Genomic DNA, 15,420 nt, shown 5'->3' with positions numbered 1-15,420 from the left:
ATGGAAAAAATATCTAACGAAATATTCAGGCAATATGCCCAAAGGTGGAGAGATGTGGCTGTGCAAGTTCATCCACCATTAGGGGAGGAAGAAACCAATATGTTTTTTATAAATACTCTAAGGGCCCCGTTCTTTGGACATCTCATTGGAAATTCATCCAAGAATTTTGCTAACATAGTTAATGCAGGAGAAATGATCGAGATGGCGATCAAAAGCGGGAAGCTAGACGGGGGAGAATCTAGCCGAAAGCCTCCAGCGAGAAGAAAAGATAATGAGGTCAGTAATGTGAAGAAATATGATTCTAATAACATTACAGTATCTCGACCACCAGCCACTACGTCGTCAGCATTAAATCCTGTCCAGCAAGGAGTGAAAGAACCAAGACAGGAAAGGGAAAGGGTTCAATTTGACCCTATCCCCATGACCTATAAAGAATTATTCCAGATCCTGTATGACAAACATGTGGTGTCACCTTACCACACTTCACCAATACAACCTCTTTACCCAAAATGGTTTGACATCAATGCTCAATATGAGTATCATGCAGGGGCATCGGGGCATTCAATTGAAAACTGCCTGGCCTTTAAAAAGTTGGTGTAGAGATTAAGACAAAGAAATGTTATCAACTTCGGTGACAGTGAGCAGCCTAATGTGGCTCAGAACCCACTGTCGAACCATGCAGGAACAGGGGTTAATGTTGTTATTGAAGGAAAAGGGAATGAAGTCATAACCAAAGTCAATGAAGTGAAGTCACCCATGCATTGGGTATGGGGGCAAATGGTCAAAGTAGGCTGGTTGACCTTTAATGCTAACGAGAATAAGCATGCTTGCACCTATCACCGTTGCGAGGATCATGTCATTCAAAACTGTGACGAGTTCAAGGCCTTGGTTCAAAGGCTGATGGATAGTAAAGACATGGAATTTTACCATGAGGCTACGAAAAAGAAAGAGATTGAGATTTGTGCTTCCGAAGACGCATCCAAGGGAGTTTACAATACTAACTACCCTTTAGTCATCACACCGAAAGCTCATATTATAGAAAGGTTAATCCCAAAAGTGATGATCATGCCTCCGTCGTCCTTTCCTTATAAAGACAACAAGCAGGTCCCTTGGAGGTATGAATGCCAAATAGAGAATGTTGAGAGTTCAGAAGCTGCTAAGAAAGAGGTGGATAAGGTAGGCCACTTTACCAGAAGTGGGAGATGTTATTCTCCTAACCAAACCAGTGAACCTGAGAAAAGAGCGGCCCCTGATAAAGGAAAAATGGTCGAGATAATGATGAAAGATGATGAGTCAACAATTAATGAGACGGTAACAGAGAATGAGGCTGTAGAGTTTTTAAAATTTTTGAAGCATAGCGAGTACAGCATCGTCGAGCAACTACACAAGTTGCCAGCTCACATCTCAATCATGTCTCTACTATTAAGCTCTGAGGCACATCGAAATGCATTGTTGAAAGTTTTGAACCAGACTTTCGTACCAAAAGATGTGTTAGTGGAAAAGATAGATCGACTGGTTGCAAATATTCAGGCGGATAATTTTATCTCTTTCTCTGATGATGAGATCCCGTCCGGAATGATGGGCAATCCTAAAGCCCTGCACATTACCATCAGGTGCAAGGGACATGTGTTATCGCGAGTACTAATCGAAAATGGCTCTACCCTGAATGTGATACCAATAGTGACCTTGAAGAAATTGTCGGTTGATAGTACACACATAAGAAATTGCCAAAGCATTGTTCGAGCTTTTGATGGAACAAAGAATGAGGTACTGGGGAAGATCGATATTCCTTTAACCATATGCCCATCAACCTACGAGGTTGAATTCCTTGTAATGGATATAATGCCTTCCTATAACTGCTTGGTAGGAAGACCTTGGATCCATCAGGCAGGAGTTGTGCCATCCACTTTGCATCAAAAACTCAAATTTGTAATTAAGGGGAGACTGGTATGCCTTAATGCTGAGGAAGATATCATTGCTTCCATATCTACTATCGCTCCATATGTCGAAATAGATGAAGATACGGTCGAGTGCTCTTTCAGAGCCATGGAATTCATTAATGCCACCTTTGTTGCCGAAAGAAAGAAAATTCCGAAGCCTAGGCTATCTAATTGAACCAAAATGGAACTGAAAATGACTATGGGAAGAGGAGCCAAGGTTGGAAGAGGGCTGGGAAGCCGCCTACAGGGAAATATTAGTCCAGTTTTTCCTGGTATTAAGAGAGATTGTTTTGGTCTTGGATATCGCCCGACCTTAAATGAAAAGTTGAAAATTGTTCAAAAGAGCCAGGAAAGGAGGAAAGCCAGGTTAGTCGGGAAAGATATTAAATGGGAACCCATGAATTTCCCATTGTTGTGTGACACCTTCATATCTGGGGGTCATATGTTTCAGGAGGGTCGATAATCAAAAGAGTCTGTTATTGAAAATACCCTGAAGGATTTGGGCATAAATGTGATATCAGAGGAAGGAATCGAAGACGGAAGGGCTATGGGCATCTACCCCGTACCACCAGGCTTTGTGCTAAACAATTGGACTACAGAAGAATTACATGTAGTTTACAAAACTATTTCAGAGTAATGCACAAAAACTTTCCCTATTGTCTAAACCCTGAGGCAATAGGTGATGTCTTGTAAGGGGTTAATATATTTGTTTTTTATTTTAATAAATGATGCATTCGTGTTAATTCACGAAATGGAAAACATCATCCTTTGCATTTTTTCACGTTATTTATTATATATTATTATTTCATTCTATTTTGATATGGGATAGATCCTCCTGTATTTGTATATGTATATATATCTTCTCGTTTGTTATTCTTTCAGGACCTCCGGTATCAATAGTATGAGTGCTGATGACTCTGACACGAAGATAGATTTCGAGCTGCCCATATGTCAAGGGGAAATTAAAGGTTATGATAATGATGAAAGAAGTGACTTAACTTCTGAACTACTAAAAATGGTAGAGAGAGAAGATAAACAAATTATGCCTCATGAAGAGCCCATTGAGATCTTGAATTTAGGATCAGAGGAGGATAAAAAGGAGATAAAGATTGGCACCATCATATCTGCTGAGGGACGACAAAGTCTGATTCAGCTGCTTCGAGAGTACAGAGATGTGTTTGCTTGGTCATATGAGGACATGCTAGGGTTAGATACTGAGTTAGTGGTACATAAATTGCCAATAAAGCCCGAATATAAACCGGTACAACAAAAGCTCAGAAGAACGCGACCTGAAATGCTGCTTAAAATTAAAGAAGAAGTAAAGAAGTAATTCGATGTTGGATTCTTGAAAGTAGCTATGTATCTGGAATGGGTAGCAAACATTGTTCCAGTACCAAAGAAAGATGGAAAAGTTCGTATGTGCGTCGACTACAGAGATCTTAATCAGGCCAGTCTGAAAGATAATTTCCCTCTGCCACACATAGACACCCTGGTGGACAATACGGCTGGAAACTTTCTATTTTCATTTATGGATGGGTTTTTAGGATACAATCAAATAAAGATGCATCCAGATGATAAGGAAAAAACTACGTTTGTCACCATGTGGGGTACGTTCTGTTACAAGGTGATGCCGTTTGGGTTAAAGAATGCAGTGGCAACCTATCAAAGGGCCATGGCAACACTATTCCACGACATGATGCACAAGGAAATAGAGGTATATATCGATGATATGATTGTTAAAGCTAAAACAGAGGAAGAACACATCGAGAATCTGAGGAAACTTTTCCAAAGATTAAGGAGATGCCAGTTAAAACTCAATCCAAACAAGTGTACCTTCGGGGTAATATCGGGAAAACTCTTGGGGTTTGTAGTAATCAAAAAAGGGATTGAAGTAGATTCTGACAAGGTCAAAGCTATTCAGGATTTACCACCCCCGCAAACACAAAAAGAAGTTCGAGGATTTCTGGGAAGATTAAACTATATTGCCCGATTTATTTCGTAATTAACTGAGAAGTGCGATCCCATTTTTCGCCTTCTTCGTAAAAATAACCCAGAGGTATGGAATGATGATTGACAGGGAGCTTTTGAAGCAATAAAAGGATATTTGTAGAATGCTCCAGTATTAATGCCACCAATATCCAACAAACCATTAATCCTCTACTTGTCAATCTTTGAGAATTCAATGGGGTGCGTATTAGGGCAGCATGATCAAACTGAGAAAAGAGAAAGAGCAATTTACTACCTCAACAAAAAGTTTACTGATTGCGAGACAAGGTACTCACCAACAGAAAAGTTGTGTTGTGCTTTAGTTTGGACAACCCAAGGCTCAGACAATATATGTTGTATCACTCTACTTGTATCATATCTAAACTTGATCCTCTGAAATATCTAATGGGTGTACCTGCTTTATCTAGAAGATTGGCTCGTTGGAAAATCTTATTGTCGGAATTTGATATCCAATATGTAAGCCAAAAAGCAGTTAAAGGAAGTGATGTGGCCGATTTCATTGCAAGTAGGGTTTTTGAAGAGTATGAACCACTGAATTTCGATTTTCCAGATGAAGATTTAATGGTTATTTCAATAGAGGAGGCAGTTTCCTTTACTAATGAACAGTGGAAGATGAATTTCGATGGTGCCTTTAATGCTTTAGGGAACGAGATTGGGGCAATTCTCGTCTCTCCTTTTGGAAAACACTATCCTTTCACCAGCCGATTGAATTTTGATTGCACAAATAACATGGCCGAGTATGAAGCATGTATTATGGGTCTTAAAGCTGCCATTGAGCGTAAAGTGAAAATACTCGAAGTATACGAAGATTTAGCCCTAATAATTTATCAACTCAGAGGTGAATGGGAAACAAAGGATATGAAGTTGGTGGAATACCGTAAGTTGGTCCTAGAGCTCATTAAAGAATTCGAGAGAGTGACATTCTATTAACTTCCCAGATAAGAGAATCAAATGGCGGATGCTTTGGCCACTTTGTCAACAGCCTACAAAGTCAATGAATATTCAAGCATGATGCCTATTACGATGGAAGCTTACGGGTATCCAGCCCATTGTTATAGCATAGAAGAGGAAGAGGATGGAAATCCTTGGTATTACGACATCCTACGATACATTAAATATCAAAGCTACCCTGAACATGCCATTGAGATTGACAAAAGAACTATTCGAAGAATGGAGGCAGTATATATGCTTGATGGTGAGGTCTTGTACAAGAAAAGTTATGATCAAGTCTTGTTACGGTGTGTGGATGCCAAAGAAGCTAGAACGATAATTAAGGAAGTGCATAAAGGAATATGTGGTACACATGCTAATGGACATACAATGGCTATGCAAATAATGAGATTCGAATATTATTGGTCAACTCTGGAAACTGATTGTATCAATTTCTCTAGAAAATGTCACAAATGCCAGATTTATGGAGATAAGCTCCACACCCCTCCTCATCCATTACATGTAATGACTGCTCCATGGTCATTCTCTATGTGGGGCATGGATATCATTGGGCAAATTTTACCCAAAGCTTCTAATGGCCATCGTTTCATATTTGTGGCAATAGAGACTATTTCACTAAGTGGGTAGAAGCGGCCTCCTATGCAAATGTCACTGAGTCAACAGTTTGCAAGTTCCTGAATAGAGAAATTATTTGTCGGTATAGGCTACCAGAAAGGATCGTCACTGACAATGCCTTGAATTTAAATAATAAGATGATGGAGTCAGTATGTAAACAGTTCTAGATTAAACATCATAATTCCACCACTTATCGTCCAAAGATGAATGGAGCGGTAGAGGCAGACAATAAGAACATCAAGAGGCTCATACAGAAAATGATTGAGACTTATAGAGACTGGCATGAGAAGCTACCATTCGCTCTGTTTGCCTATCGAACTTCAGTGAGGACGTCCACTGGGGCAACTCCGTTTTCTTTAGTCTATGGGATGGAGGCTGTATTACCCATCGAGGTTGAGATTTCGTCACTACGAGTGTTGTCAGAGGTTAAGTTAGATGAAATAGAATGGGTGCAAGCTAGGTATGATCAATTGAACCTGATTGAGGAAAAAAGATTAAAAGCTATCTGTCATGGGCAAATGTACCAGAAACGTATGATAAGGGCACATAATAAAAAGGTTCGTCCATGAAAGTTTCAAGAAGGAGACTTGGTGCTAAGAAAGATTTTGTCAATTTAGAAAGACTTTCGAGAAAAATGGATGCCAAATTGGGAAGGACCTTATGTGGTAAAGAAGGTCTTTTCTGGAGGAGCTTTGATCCTCACCGAGATGGATGGACCAGAGTTACCTAACCCTGTGAATGCTGATGTAGTCAAGAAGTATTTCGCCTGAAAAAAATGAAAAAGATAAAAAATTAAAAATGAAAGAAAAAAATGAGAAAAAATAAAAGGAGGGTTCAAGATGAAAACTCGTAAAGGGCGTCTTGAAACCAGAGAATGTCTCAGGTTGAAAACCCGTAAAGGGCGGCTTGAGAATTGTGTAAATTCAGAATTCGTGCATGGTGGAGCTGAATTAGTTGGATAACCAGAAGGTAAATGAGATTCAAACACTGGCTTATGGCAATCAACAGTCGAGAATTTGGCAGTATAGGGGGAACTTCATACCCTTACGCATTACCATAATCCTCAATATCCCCTTGACAAAAGCTATACTCGGGTCCTCTTACGGCGTGCCAGTTCAAAACCATTCGTACTATTGATGTCTGATGACACCTACTGTATTTTCTTTTGATTATTCCCTTTAAAAATTTGCCATATATTCACCCAAAAACTTTTTATTTATAAATAAAAAGATGTTTTTAATCGTATTGTAAGCATCCTGATTAAAAATAAAAACATGTAGATTAGCTCGGGAAATATGAGATCATTGTGCATTATTGTACAAAAAGTTTTGGAAAATACAGATATTCTGAATCTGAAAATGGTTTTAGCATAAGGCTTATGTAATATCAGACCACAAGAAGTTAAAGCCTTGAGATACACGCGATTGCTCAACAATGAGGGATAACCAAATAGGTTTTGTCACTGATTAAATAACGAGTCATGAGAAGCACATGGGTTCAAAGAGTAAGGAGAATCAGAGTCAGGCTCAACCAAAGGTTTCTAATTAGGGTTTTCGATCGAGATGAATTGCTGTTGATTTTTTTATGCCCAAATCAGTCTGAGGTACAAGGATGTTAACAAAAGAAAATTCTCGTTTGAAAAGAAAATACCCTTAAAATAACTGCATCATTGCACACATTTTAGGCATAAACAGGTTCATAACATAAAATGCATAATAATGAGTGCTTGCAGGTTTTCTTAAAAGAAAGGCAGAGATGTAAAGACCCAACATAGAAATCACCAATTCGAATTTCCATGTTTGGTCATGGCGAGACAAGCTTCCACAAAAGAAATCTCTTCTAAAAAATTATCATCTCAAGACTTTCAGGTATGGTGTTTTCGAATCCTCAAACACATTCTAATAAAGGTTAATGTTTAATTTTCAGGTTAATGTTTAATTTTCTGGTTTGATCCCAATTCAATGGATCAACTCCCCCAGATATGATATTCCCTTCAGAGTAAGCGGAACAGGTCTCTCTTTTACAAGATTTGATATTCCCTTCAGAGTAAGTGGAACAAGTCTGCTTCGATTCAATGGATCAACTTCTCAAAGATTTGATATTCCCTTCAGAGTAAGTGGAACAAGTCTTCTTCGGTTCAATGGATCAACTTCTCCAAGATTTGATATTCCCTTCAGAGTAAGTGGAACAAGTCTGCTTCGATTCAATGGATCAATTTCTCCAAGATTTGATATTCCCTTCAGAGTAAGTGGAACAAGTCTGCTTCGATTCAATGGATCAACTTCTCCAAGATTTGATATTCCCTTTAGAGTAAGTGGAACAAGTCTGCTTCGATTCAATGGATCAATTTCTCCAACATTTGATATTCCTTTCAGAGTAAGTGGAACAAGTTTGCTTCAATTCAATGGATCAATTTCTCCAACATTTGATATTCCCTTCAGAGTAAGTGAAACAAGTCTGCTTCGATTCAATGGATCAATTTCTCCAAGATTTGATATTCCCTTCAGAGTAAGTGGAACAAGTCTGCTTCGATTCAATGGATCAACTTCTCCAAGATTTGATATTCCCATCAGAGTAAGTGGAACAAGTCTGTTTTGATTCAATGGATCAAATCCCCAGATCTAATATTCCCTTCAGCAAAAGCAGAACATATCCTTCTCATTCAAGATTTGATATTCCCTGAGTGACAGTGGAACAAGTCTACACTAATTTAATTCTCTTTGAAGAACAGTGGAATGAATGAACATACTCAGATCTGATATTCCCTGAGTGACAGCGGAATAGATCCCTTTTCATATTTCAAACTATGAAGTTGACAAGGCAAAAATGCATTGTCTCTTCGTCTATGCCCTATTCTTATTGACACAAGAATGGGCAAAGAGGGGCAGGGGCAGCTGTAAACACCTCATTTTTCCACCATTTCCCACTACCCCAATTAAATACCATTTTTTATTATTTAAAAAACCCCACCATTATCCCATGTGATTGCATATCATCTTTTAATATCCCTACCATGTACTCATCTCTTCCCTCCACGCCAAATACCACCCATGTGCAGCAGTACCAACTATCTCCACTACCAACACTATCTCCACCAACAAGACAAACATAAGTGGATCTACAAGGCAAGCAATGAAGTAATTATTTTAGTCATAAGATATGAAAAAATAAACAGTGTAATATTTCAGGTATAAATACCCGAACAAGAATTTGTAATAGGGGGGTTGGAATTTTCCGGAAAAGCAGTAAAGCAATAAAACATACCTATTCGAAAGGTATATTATGTATTTTTTTTAGTATTATTTGTTTATATTCGAAGTAAAACTGAACATGAATAAAGGATAAAAAAATAGAAACTTTGCACATAAAATAGAGAGAAAACCGAGAGTTTAAAATAGAAGGAAACTTACCATAGTCGGGAAAGTCTTCACGGTCACCGGAGTGCATGAGAAATCGAAAGATCGAGAGACTTTGAGGCTCGTTTTAGAGGTGTTTGGGTCATTTTTAGTTGAAAATTACTAGATAGGAGTTTAGATCTAAGCGAGAGGTTGGTTTTTGGTAATTTTAGGAATTCCGGCCACCGTGCGTGGTGGTCGGAGCGGTAGCCGGACGGGATTCGGTGGTAACTCGTGGTGGCCGGCCGAGCCATGTTGGGAGAGTTTCTTCCTAACTCTCTCTCTTTTTTTTTTTTGATGTCTTGATGAAAATGAAAAAAAAACTAAATGAATGGTATTTATAGATAAAGTTTAGGGGTTAATTACATTATAAATCCCCTAGATTTGTGCGTGTTTTACATCTTAGTCCCTTAAGGATCTATTTATGTAATTTTCATTTTTAGGCTGATTATTATTTTTTAGGAATATTTTATTTGTAGCCCTTTGCATTTTGATATATTTATATTTTGAGCACCAAAATATGTTTTCAGTTCTTTTAATTCGGCCATAGAGTTTTAATTAATTTAAATTTAGCCCTATGTTTTATTTATTTGCAACTCTAGCCTTTAATATTGAAATTGTTTATTCACTTGTTTATTTGGTTTTATTTTAACCTTGGCATGAAATTTGATGTGATTTACTATTTTGTAAATTTTTGCATGTTGCTTGCATTTTAGTTTATTTTAGTCCTAATTAATTTCGCATGATATCCTCATGAGCATTATTTGACTTGAATTGAAATAAATTGACTAAGGGTAATATTTGAGCATTTTAATATTGTCGTAAAGTGACCGTCTTAACGTATAAGAAAGTTACTTTCGATAATTTTAAAATGAAAGTCTATTCCATAAGTGACACCAATTAAAACAGATTTATTTTTAAAATTTGGGGAATGAGGAAAAGATCGTATTCTTTTAATTAAATTCATCGAGAAAAGACAGTTAGATCGAATCTATGGTCTCGTCTCGAGATATTTAATTAATTGAATACACTTATTTTCATTAAATATTGGTAAATAAATAATTAATCAATTGCTTAATAGGTTTTTTTTTACTTTTGCATGTGTTTTTAAAGGGTTTTCAAAATAATAATGTTTGATCATAAATAATTAAATATTATTATTTTATCTCTAAAAATTATTTTAGGTGTTATTATTTTGAAATTTAGAATGAAATTTTAATATTTTTTTATTTCGATTGGAGTAAGAATCGATTGCTTCAAGGTATGATAGATCATTTCTTCTCGATAGGAAATAATTAAATATTTTTATCTTTCATCCAAAATTTCAAAAAATGTTATTTTAGGGTATCGTAAATCAAATTAATTTTGAACTTGTACATTTTACTGCAAAGACAATTAATTAATCGACTAGGTATCGATTTAGGGCGCTGTGTGGGTGTTAATCCTTCCCTACGCGTAACCGACTCCCGAACTCATTTTCTGGTAACGCGAACTTAAATTTGTTGTTTTAATTAAAATTAATTTTTATTTAAAATAACAAAACGTTTTTGGGTGCCCAATCACACCCTAATCAAAGATTGGTGGCGACTCCTCGAACCGTATTTTTATCGTAAAGGAATTTCCAAATTTTCGAAACGAGAGGTTTTTAAATAATCACATTCACTTTTAATTTAAAGTTGTAATCTTAAGAGAATAATTAAAAATTGCGTGGTTTTCAAAATCTCACCTCGAGGAAAAAAACCGTTTCGACAAGTAATATATATATAATAATAATAAGTAAGATCTGACTGTTAATTCGATGATTCTTGGAATCTTGAAGCTCTCAATTGTTTGTTGTTGTTTTCTATTATTCCATTCATCCAAAGTATCCGACCGCCTTCAAGTTCAGATGTGTCTGATTCTTGCATTGGGATTTGTGGTCTGAAGTATCAATTTACTACGAATTCCACTTATTGCTCTTTAACCGAACATAGTTGGGATTAGCGATCTTCCATATGGCAATCATTCTGGAAGCTCAAAGTTCCACATCGTATCCGCATATTTCTCTAGACAACCTTTTGCCACAAATTAATGACGAAACTGGTGCGCTCCAAATGATCTTTCACTGATGACCCCTCGTGTAAGGGGTGCGATAATCCAGAGGAATATATGATTCATGTTCTTCATGATTTCTCGAATGCTTGATCTTTTTGGGACAACGTTCTTCCTGCTGATCATAAGCTGAACTTCTATTTTTCTAGCCCGGATCAGTGAATTCTTTCAAACGTCCATCGGAGAACAATCAGTGGAACTCTTGGCATCCCCTAAAACCTATTTTTTTCCTCCCTCGCTTGGCAGATGTGAAAGAAACGGAATGATCTTATCTTTAACTTCAGTTGTTGCCCCGATCGTTCGATCCTGAACCAAAGTATCGCCTGGGCGAAGTATTTCCACTGTTCTTTTCGCCCTATGGAACCTGCGAATGTTAAGAAACCTACTCTCATCCTTGGTAAAAACCACCTTCTGGTTGATTCTGTCTTAATATTGATGACTTAGTCTCTCCAACTTCAAACTTCGATTATGTTGGTGCTGATGTTCGCGACCATGATATCAATTGGATAATCGGCTTTCATAAAGTTGTTGGTATCACAACGCCCTTCCAAGCTGAATTATGGTCAATCTTCCAAGGTCTGGAGGTCACTTGGAGTCACGGGTTTGAGTTTCTCTTGATTCAATCTGATTGTGCCAATGCTGTGAATCTAGTCATTGATCCCAACAGTTTGATTAGCCCCCATTCTCTGGTGCGGTCCATCTTCCAGCTCCGCCAGCGGGCATGGGTGACTGAAGTTAGTTGAGTTCCTCACGACTCTAACTCTCTTGCTGATGGCGTCGCAAAACCACCTTCTCCTTTGATGCACGATGTTACCTTTCTCTCCTCGCTCCTAGCCGGTCTTCAGGCGTGATATGAGTGTTCTTATTACTATAACTCAAGCTTAATTTAGCTTCCTTTGCTTTGCCTTATTCAAAAAAAAGAAAAATAAAAAGAAATCTTCATCAATGTCAAATAAATATAATTGACACAGATATATATTCCATTCAAGACAAAATTTTAATAAATATATACTTAAAATGAAAAAAAGAAAGAAATTAAACCAATATCTCATTAAATTACATCAAATTCCTTCTTTGTTTTCATTCATCCTATTATTGCAATTACTTATTTTAATTATTAATAATTAATTGTTTTATCATCAAGTTTGGCCTCCGGCCTTGTAAACCCAAAAATAATTTAAAATGTTTATAATTGAAATCAATTGGGATTGTGGTCTAATTTTAAAATTCCTATTTTTTTCAATTTTAACATTTTTTTGGTAATTGTTTCTTTTAAATATTTAATAATTATAATAAAGTAGTGTGCATATTTATAATTGAAATCAACTGTAATTGGCATGTTTGGTGAGCAATTTAAATTATTAAATATAATATATTAAATATTAATTTTTAAATAATAACTAAATTATACCAATTAATTGAAATGTTTTATACCAATAAAAATGTAAAGAGGGAAAAGCTGTTTTAATTTAAATTTCAAAAAATATTTGGCAAATTACAATTTGCCCACTTTCTAAGTTTCAAATTTATGGGCTAAGAGGCGTTTCATGCGTCTCCCTCTATTTAAAATTCCTCAATTTTGTTTACATTCACTCTTTCAAATTGTTTTCTTCTGCATTTTTGTAGTTTGATTTCTTTTTTCTCTTAATTGTTTTTTTCAATATCTTCTCCGCAGTTACATTTCCAGGTGCTCTCAACTTCTCTTCCTTTGTTATTTCTTCCTTCCTGCAAATGGGATGTTTTGATTTGATTTGATTTTCTTTCTTGCTTTTATTCAAACAAATCAACTTTCAGGTTAACCAAACAAAACCCAGTTTTCTTTTTTCTCTTTTCCTTGTATTATATGAGTAATTTTTATCTCTCATGTTCATTTATTTTGGATTTCTTATGCTATTTGCATCATTGGTTTCTTTGTTGTGTTTGGTTGCCTGCCGTGGAAAATGAGGGAATCTTGTGCCTTTTTTCTTTTCTTTTCTGATCTCTGGGTGTTTTGTAGAGTGACGAAAAATCTCAAGTCAACTAAGTTCAATTAATTAGTCTTTGATGATAAATTTTAGGTTTGTAACATTTCTCATTCTGATTATGAGCTATTGCTGTTCTTGATCTGTGTTACTTTGTATGTGATTATTGATGTATATTTCTTTGCTGCTATGTTGTAATTTGTGATGGTGGATTGCTTTGCAGATTAATTTGATTGCTCCCAGTCAACTGCTTAAACAAGTAGGATTTTTTTGTAACTCATCAAAAGAATGCTGGGTTTAAAGAGATCTCCAGTGAAGACTACCAAGCAAAACACTGTCGATCCCGGGAGTGTTGCTCCTCGGACAAATCCTTTTGATTCTGATGATGAATTGGACAACAACCAAACCCTTAAACCTACCAGAAGAACTTCTTCTGAACCCACCTTGGATTCCCCCAGTTTCTGGACCAATCCGTTCGATGATGACGACAAAGAGAAAGTGAACTCTTCCTCTTCTTTGTATTGGCAAGCTTCCGCATCACGGAACAAGTATGAGAACGATTTCCGTGATGCCGGAGGACTAGAGAACCAATCGGTGCAAGAATTGGAGAACTATGCTATCTACAAGGCTAAGGAGACTACAAAGACTGTCAATAACTGTGTGAAGATTGCAGAAGAAATGAGAGAAGGTGCCACCAAGAATTTGATCACCCTACATCAACAGGGTGAACAAATTACCCGGACACATGATGCGGCTGCTGGCATTGATCGTGAACTTAGTCAGGTATGTCTTTTTGTTTTTGATATAAAAACTTGCTGCTAGATGGTTGAAGAACAGCCTTAGGATACTTTAGATTTTCTGATATATGATGATATTTGGGCTTGTTTATGTTATTAGCATGAATGATCATAAGGAGTCATCTATAATTTAAATCCTCAATGATGATCGAATTTAGACTTTTATAGGAGTTAGCGGGCAGTATTCCCCTAGACATAACATTCTTACTACAAAATGTCGATGCTGTCAATTCGGGACTTCCGAATCTGGAAGCCCTTTATACCTTGTCCAATGTGCTACGTTTTAAGAAATTGACTTGAGACATATAAAATCACTCGCCTAGCCTACTTACAACAGTTCGGAAAAGCTGCTGTCTTACTTGCAATGTCTCTAGCCTACTATCTGTTGCTAGACCATTGCTTTGACACATCATTGGTCATCTCGACTGCATACTTGCGCTACAATTCATGAGTTGTGCGCCTTCAGAGAGTTTACATGGGGTTCAATGTAGGAAGGAACTAGTTTTTGAAATAAGTAGCACAATGTTTTAACTTTGGTATTCCATGAAAATTTGCTCCTTTATGCTCCTTGACCTTCAAAAAGTTGACGAATCTTTTAAATTTCCTCTTCTGGATTGATCTTATGCAATTAAACGGACTGGTCCGAATGTAGTTCTTTCTAATTTCAGGGTGAGAAGCTTCTGGGAAGCCTTGGAGGCATGTTTTCTAGAACCTGGAAGCTAAAGAAGACTCGTCAAATCGTTGGCCCCGTTATAACAAGAGGTCATCTTTCTTTCCACACCCTTTTTGAATTATTTGTTCATTTCCGTCCTATGTGATAGAAAACCAGAATGTCTAATTTCATATAATTAGAGGTCGTTGGGGAACACCGGGATTGTTTCTGTATCGGTCTATTTGTTGTGTTTTTCTGAAATATACGTGTAACTTGCTCGAACACAGATGATTCGCCTAAAAGAAGGGGTGCCCACTTGGAACAGAGGGAGAAGCTTGGATTGAATCCTGCTCCTCGGGGACATTCAAAATCTCAAACACCTCCCCCGGAGCCTACAGATGCATTTCAAAAAGTCGAGGTGTGTGCGCTGCCGGATTTTTGCTTTAAAAAATACCTTTCTTTTCTTAAAAGAAGAAGATTTAAATCATTAGTGCATGAAGGGATGAAACAATCCACTAACTGTAATATGTAATTCGTATCCTTTTCCTGGGGTTGTAACAGTTAGAGAAATCAAAGCAAGATGATGCCCTCTCCGACTTAAGTGGTCTACTTGGAGAGCTGAAGGATATGGCCGTTGATATGGGTTCTGAAATCGAGAGGTTAGTTTCTTGTTAATTTTCTCAAATCGTAACCCGGTCCCCCCTTTCTGGGGTCGAAATCAGGTGTATGTTGAACTTTTACATTGCTAAAATACGAGCAAATCAATCATTCAATTCATCGATCTTCCGATTCCGGCCATGATCTCTGGTGCATTTTGCCTCCGTGTTTTTCAGCTAGACAATTACCTTAACATGGCTTCAATGATTATATCGCAGGCAAAACAAAAGCCTGAACGGTCTCCAAGATGATGTGGATGAGCTAAACTTCCGAGTCCGAGGTGCAAACCAGCGTGCTCGTCGATTACTTGGGAAATAGATTTTCATTCTTGAAATTATTGTTGCTCTTCATCAA

General features: G+C 37.0%; 2 protein-coding genes across 2 annotated transcripts; both read left to right on the top strand.

Annotated features, from left to right (window-relative positions):
- Window positions 1–201: 201 nt before the first annotated feature.
- On the top strand, window positions 202–2,115 carry LOC120165045. The gene is made up of 2 exons (XM_039174637.1): window positions 202–449; window positions 639–2,115. The coding sequence occupies exons 1-2, from the start codon at window positions 202–204 to the stop codon at window positions 2,113–2,115; spliced, it is 1,725 nt and encodes a 574-aa protein (XP_039030568.1).
- A 10,499-nt stretch (window positions 2,116–12,614) lies between these two features.
- On the top strand, window positions 12,615–15,420 carry LOC120165010 (SNAP25 homologous protein SNAP33-like). The gene is made up of 6 exons (XM_039174613.1): window positions 12,615–12,688; window positions 13,209–13,743; window positions 14,426–14,519; window positions 14,697–14,827; window positions 14,971–15,068; window positions 15,285–15,420. Exons 2-6 carry the CDS (start codon window positions 13,249–13,251, stop codon window positions 15,382–15,384), a joined length of 918 nt encoding a protein of 305 aa, XP_039030544.1. The 5' UTR covers window positions 12,615–12,688; window positions 13,209–13,248; the 3' UTR covers window positions 15,385–15,420.

Source organism: Hibiscus syriacus, unplaced genomic scaffold, assembly GCF_006381635.1.
Source record: "Hibiscus syriacus cultivar Baekdansim isolate YM2019G1 unplaced genomic scaffold, ASM638163v2 tig00111566_pilon, whole genome shotgun sequence".
In the NCBI taxonomy this organism is placed as follows: Eukaryota; Viridiplantae; Streptophyta; class Magnoliopsida; order Malvales; family Malvaceae; genus Hibiscus; species Hibiscus syriacus.
This window is presented reverse-complemented; position numbering and strand designations above follow the sequence as displayed.

Excerpts from the sequence above, each read along its gene's own strand:
- LOC120165045 (XM_039174637.1), top strand. The coding sequence starts at position 202 with ATGGCGATCAAAAGCGGGAAGCTAGACGGGGGAGAATCTAGCCGAAAG. Across the intron at positions 450-638 it reads AAAGAATTATTCCAGATCCT|TGAGCAGCCTAATGTGGCTC; the intron begins GTATGACAAACA and ends CTTCGGTGACAG.
- LOC120165010 (XM_039174613.1), top strand. The coding sequence starts at position 13,249 with ATGCTGGGTTTAAAGAGATCTCCAGTGAAGACTACCAAGCAAAACACT. Across the intron at positions 13,744-14,425 it reads TTGATCGTGAACTTAGTCAG|GGTGAGAAGCTTCTGGGAAG; the intron begins GTATGTCTTTTT and ends TTCTAATTTCAG. Across the intron at positions 15,069-15,284 it reads ATGGGTTCTGAAATCGAGAG|GCAAAACAAAAGCCTGAACG; the intron begins GTTAGTTTCTTG and ends ATTATATCGCAG.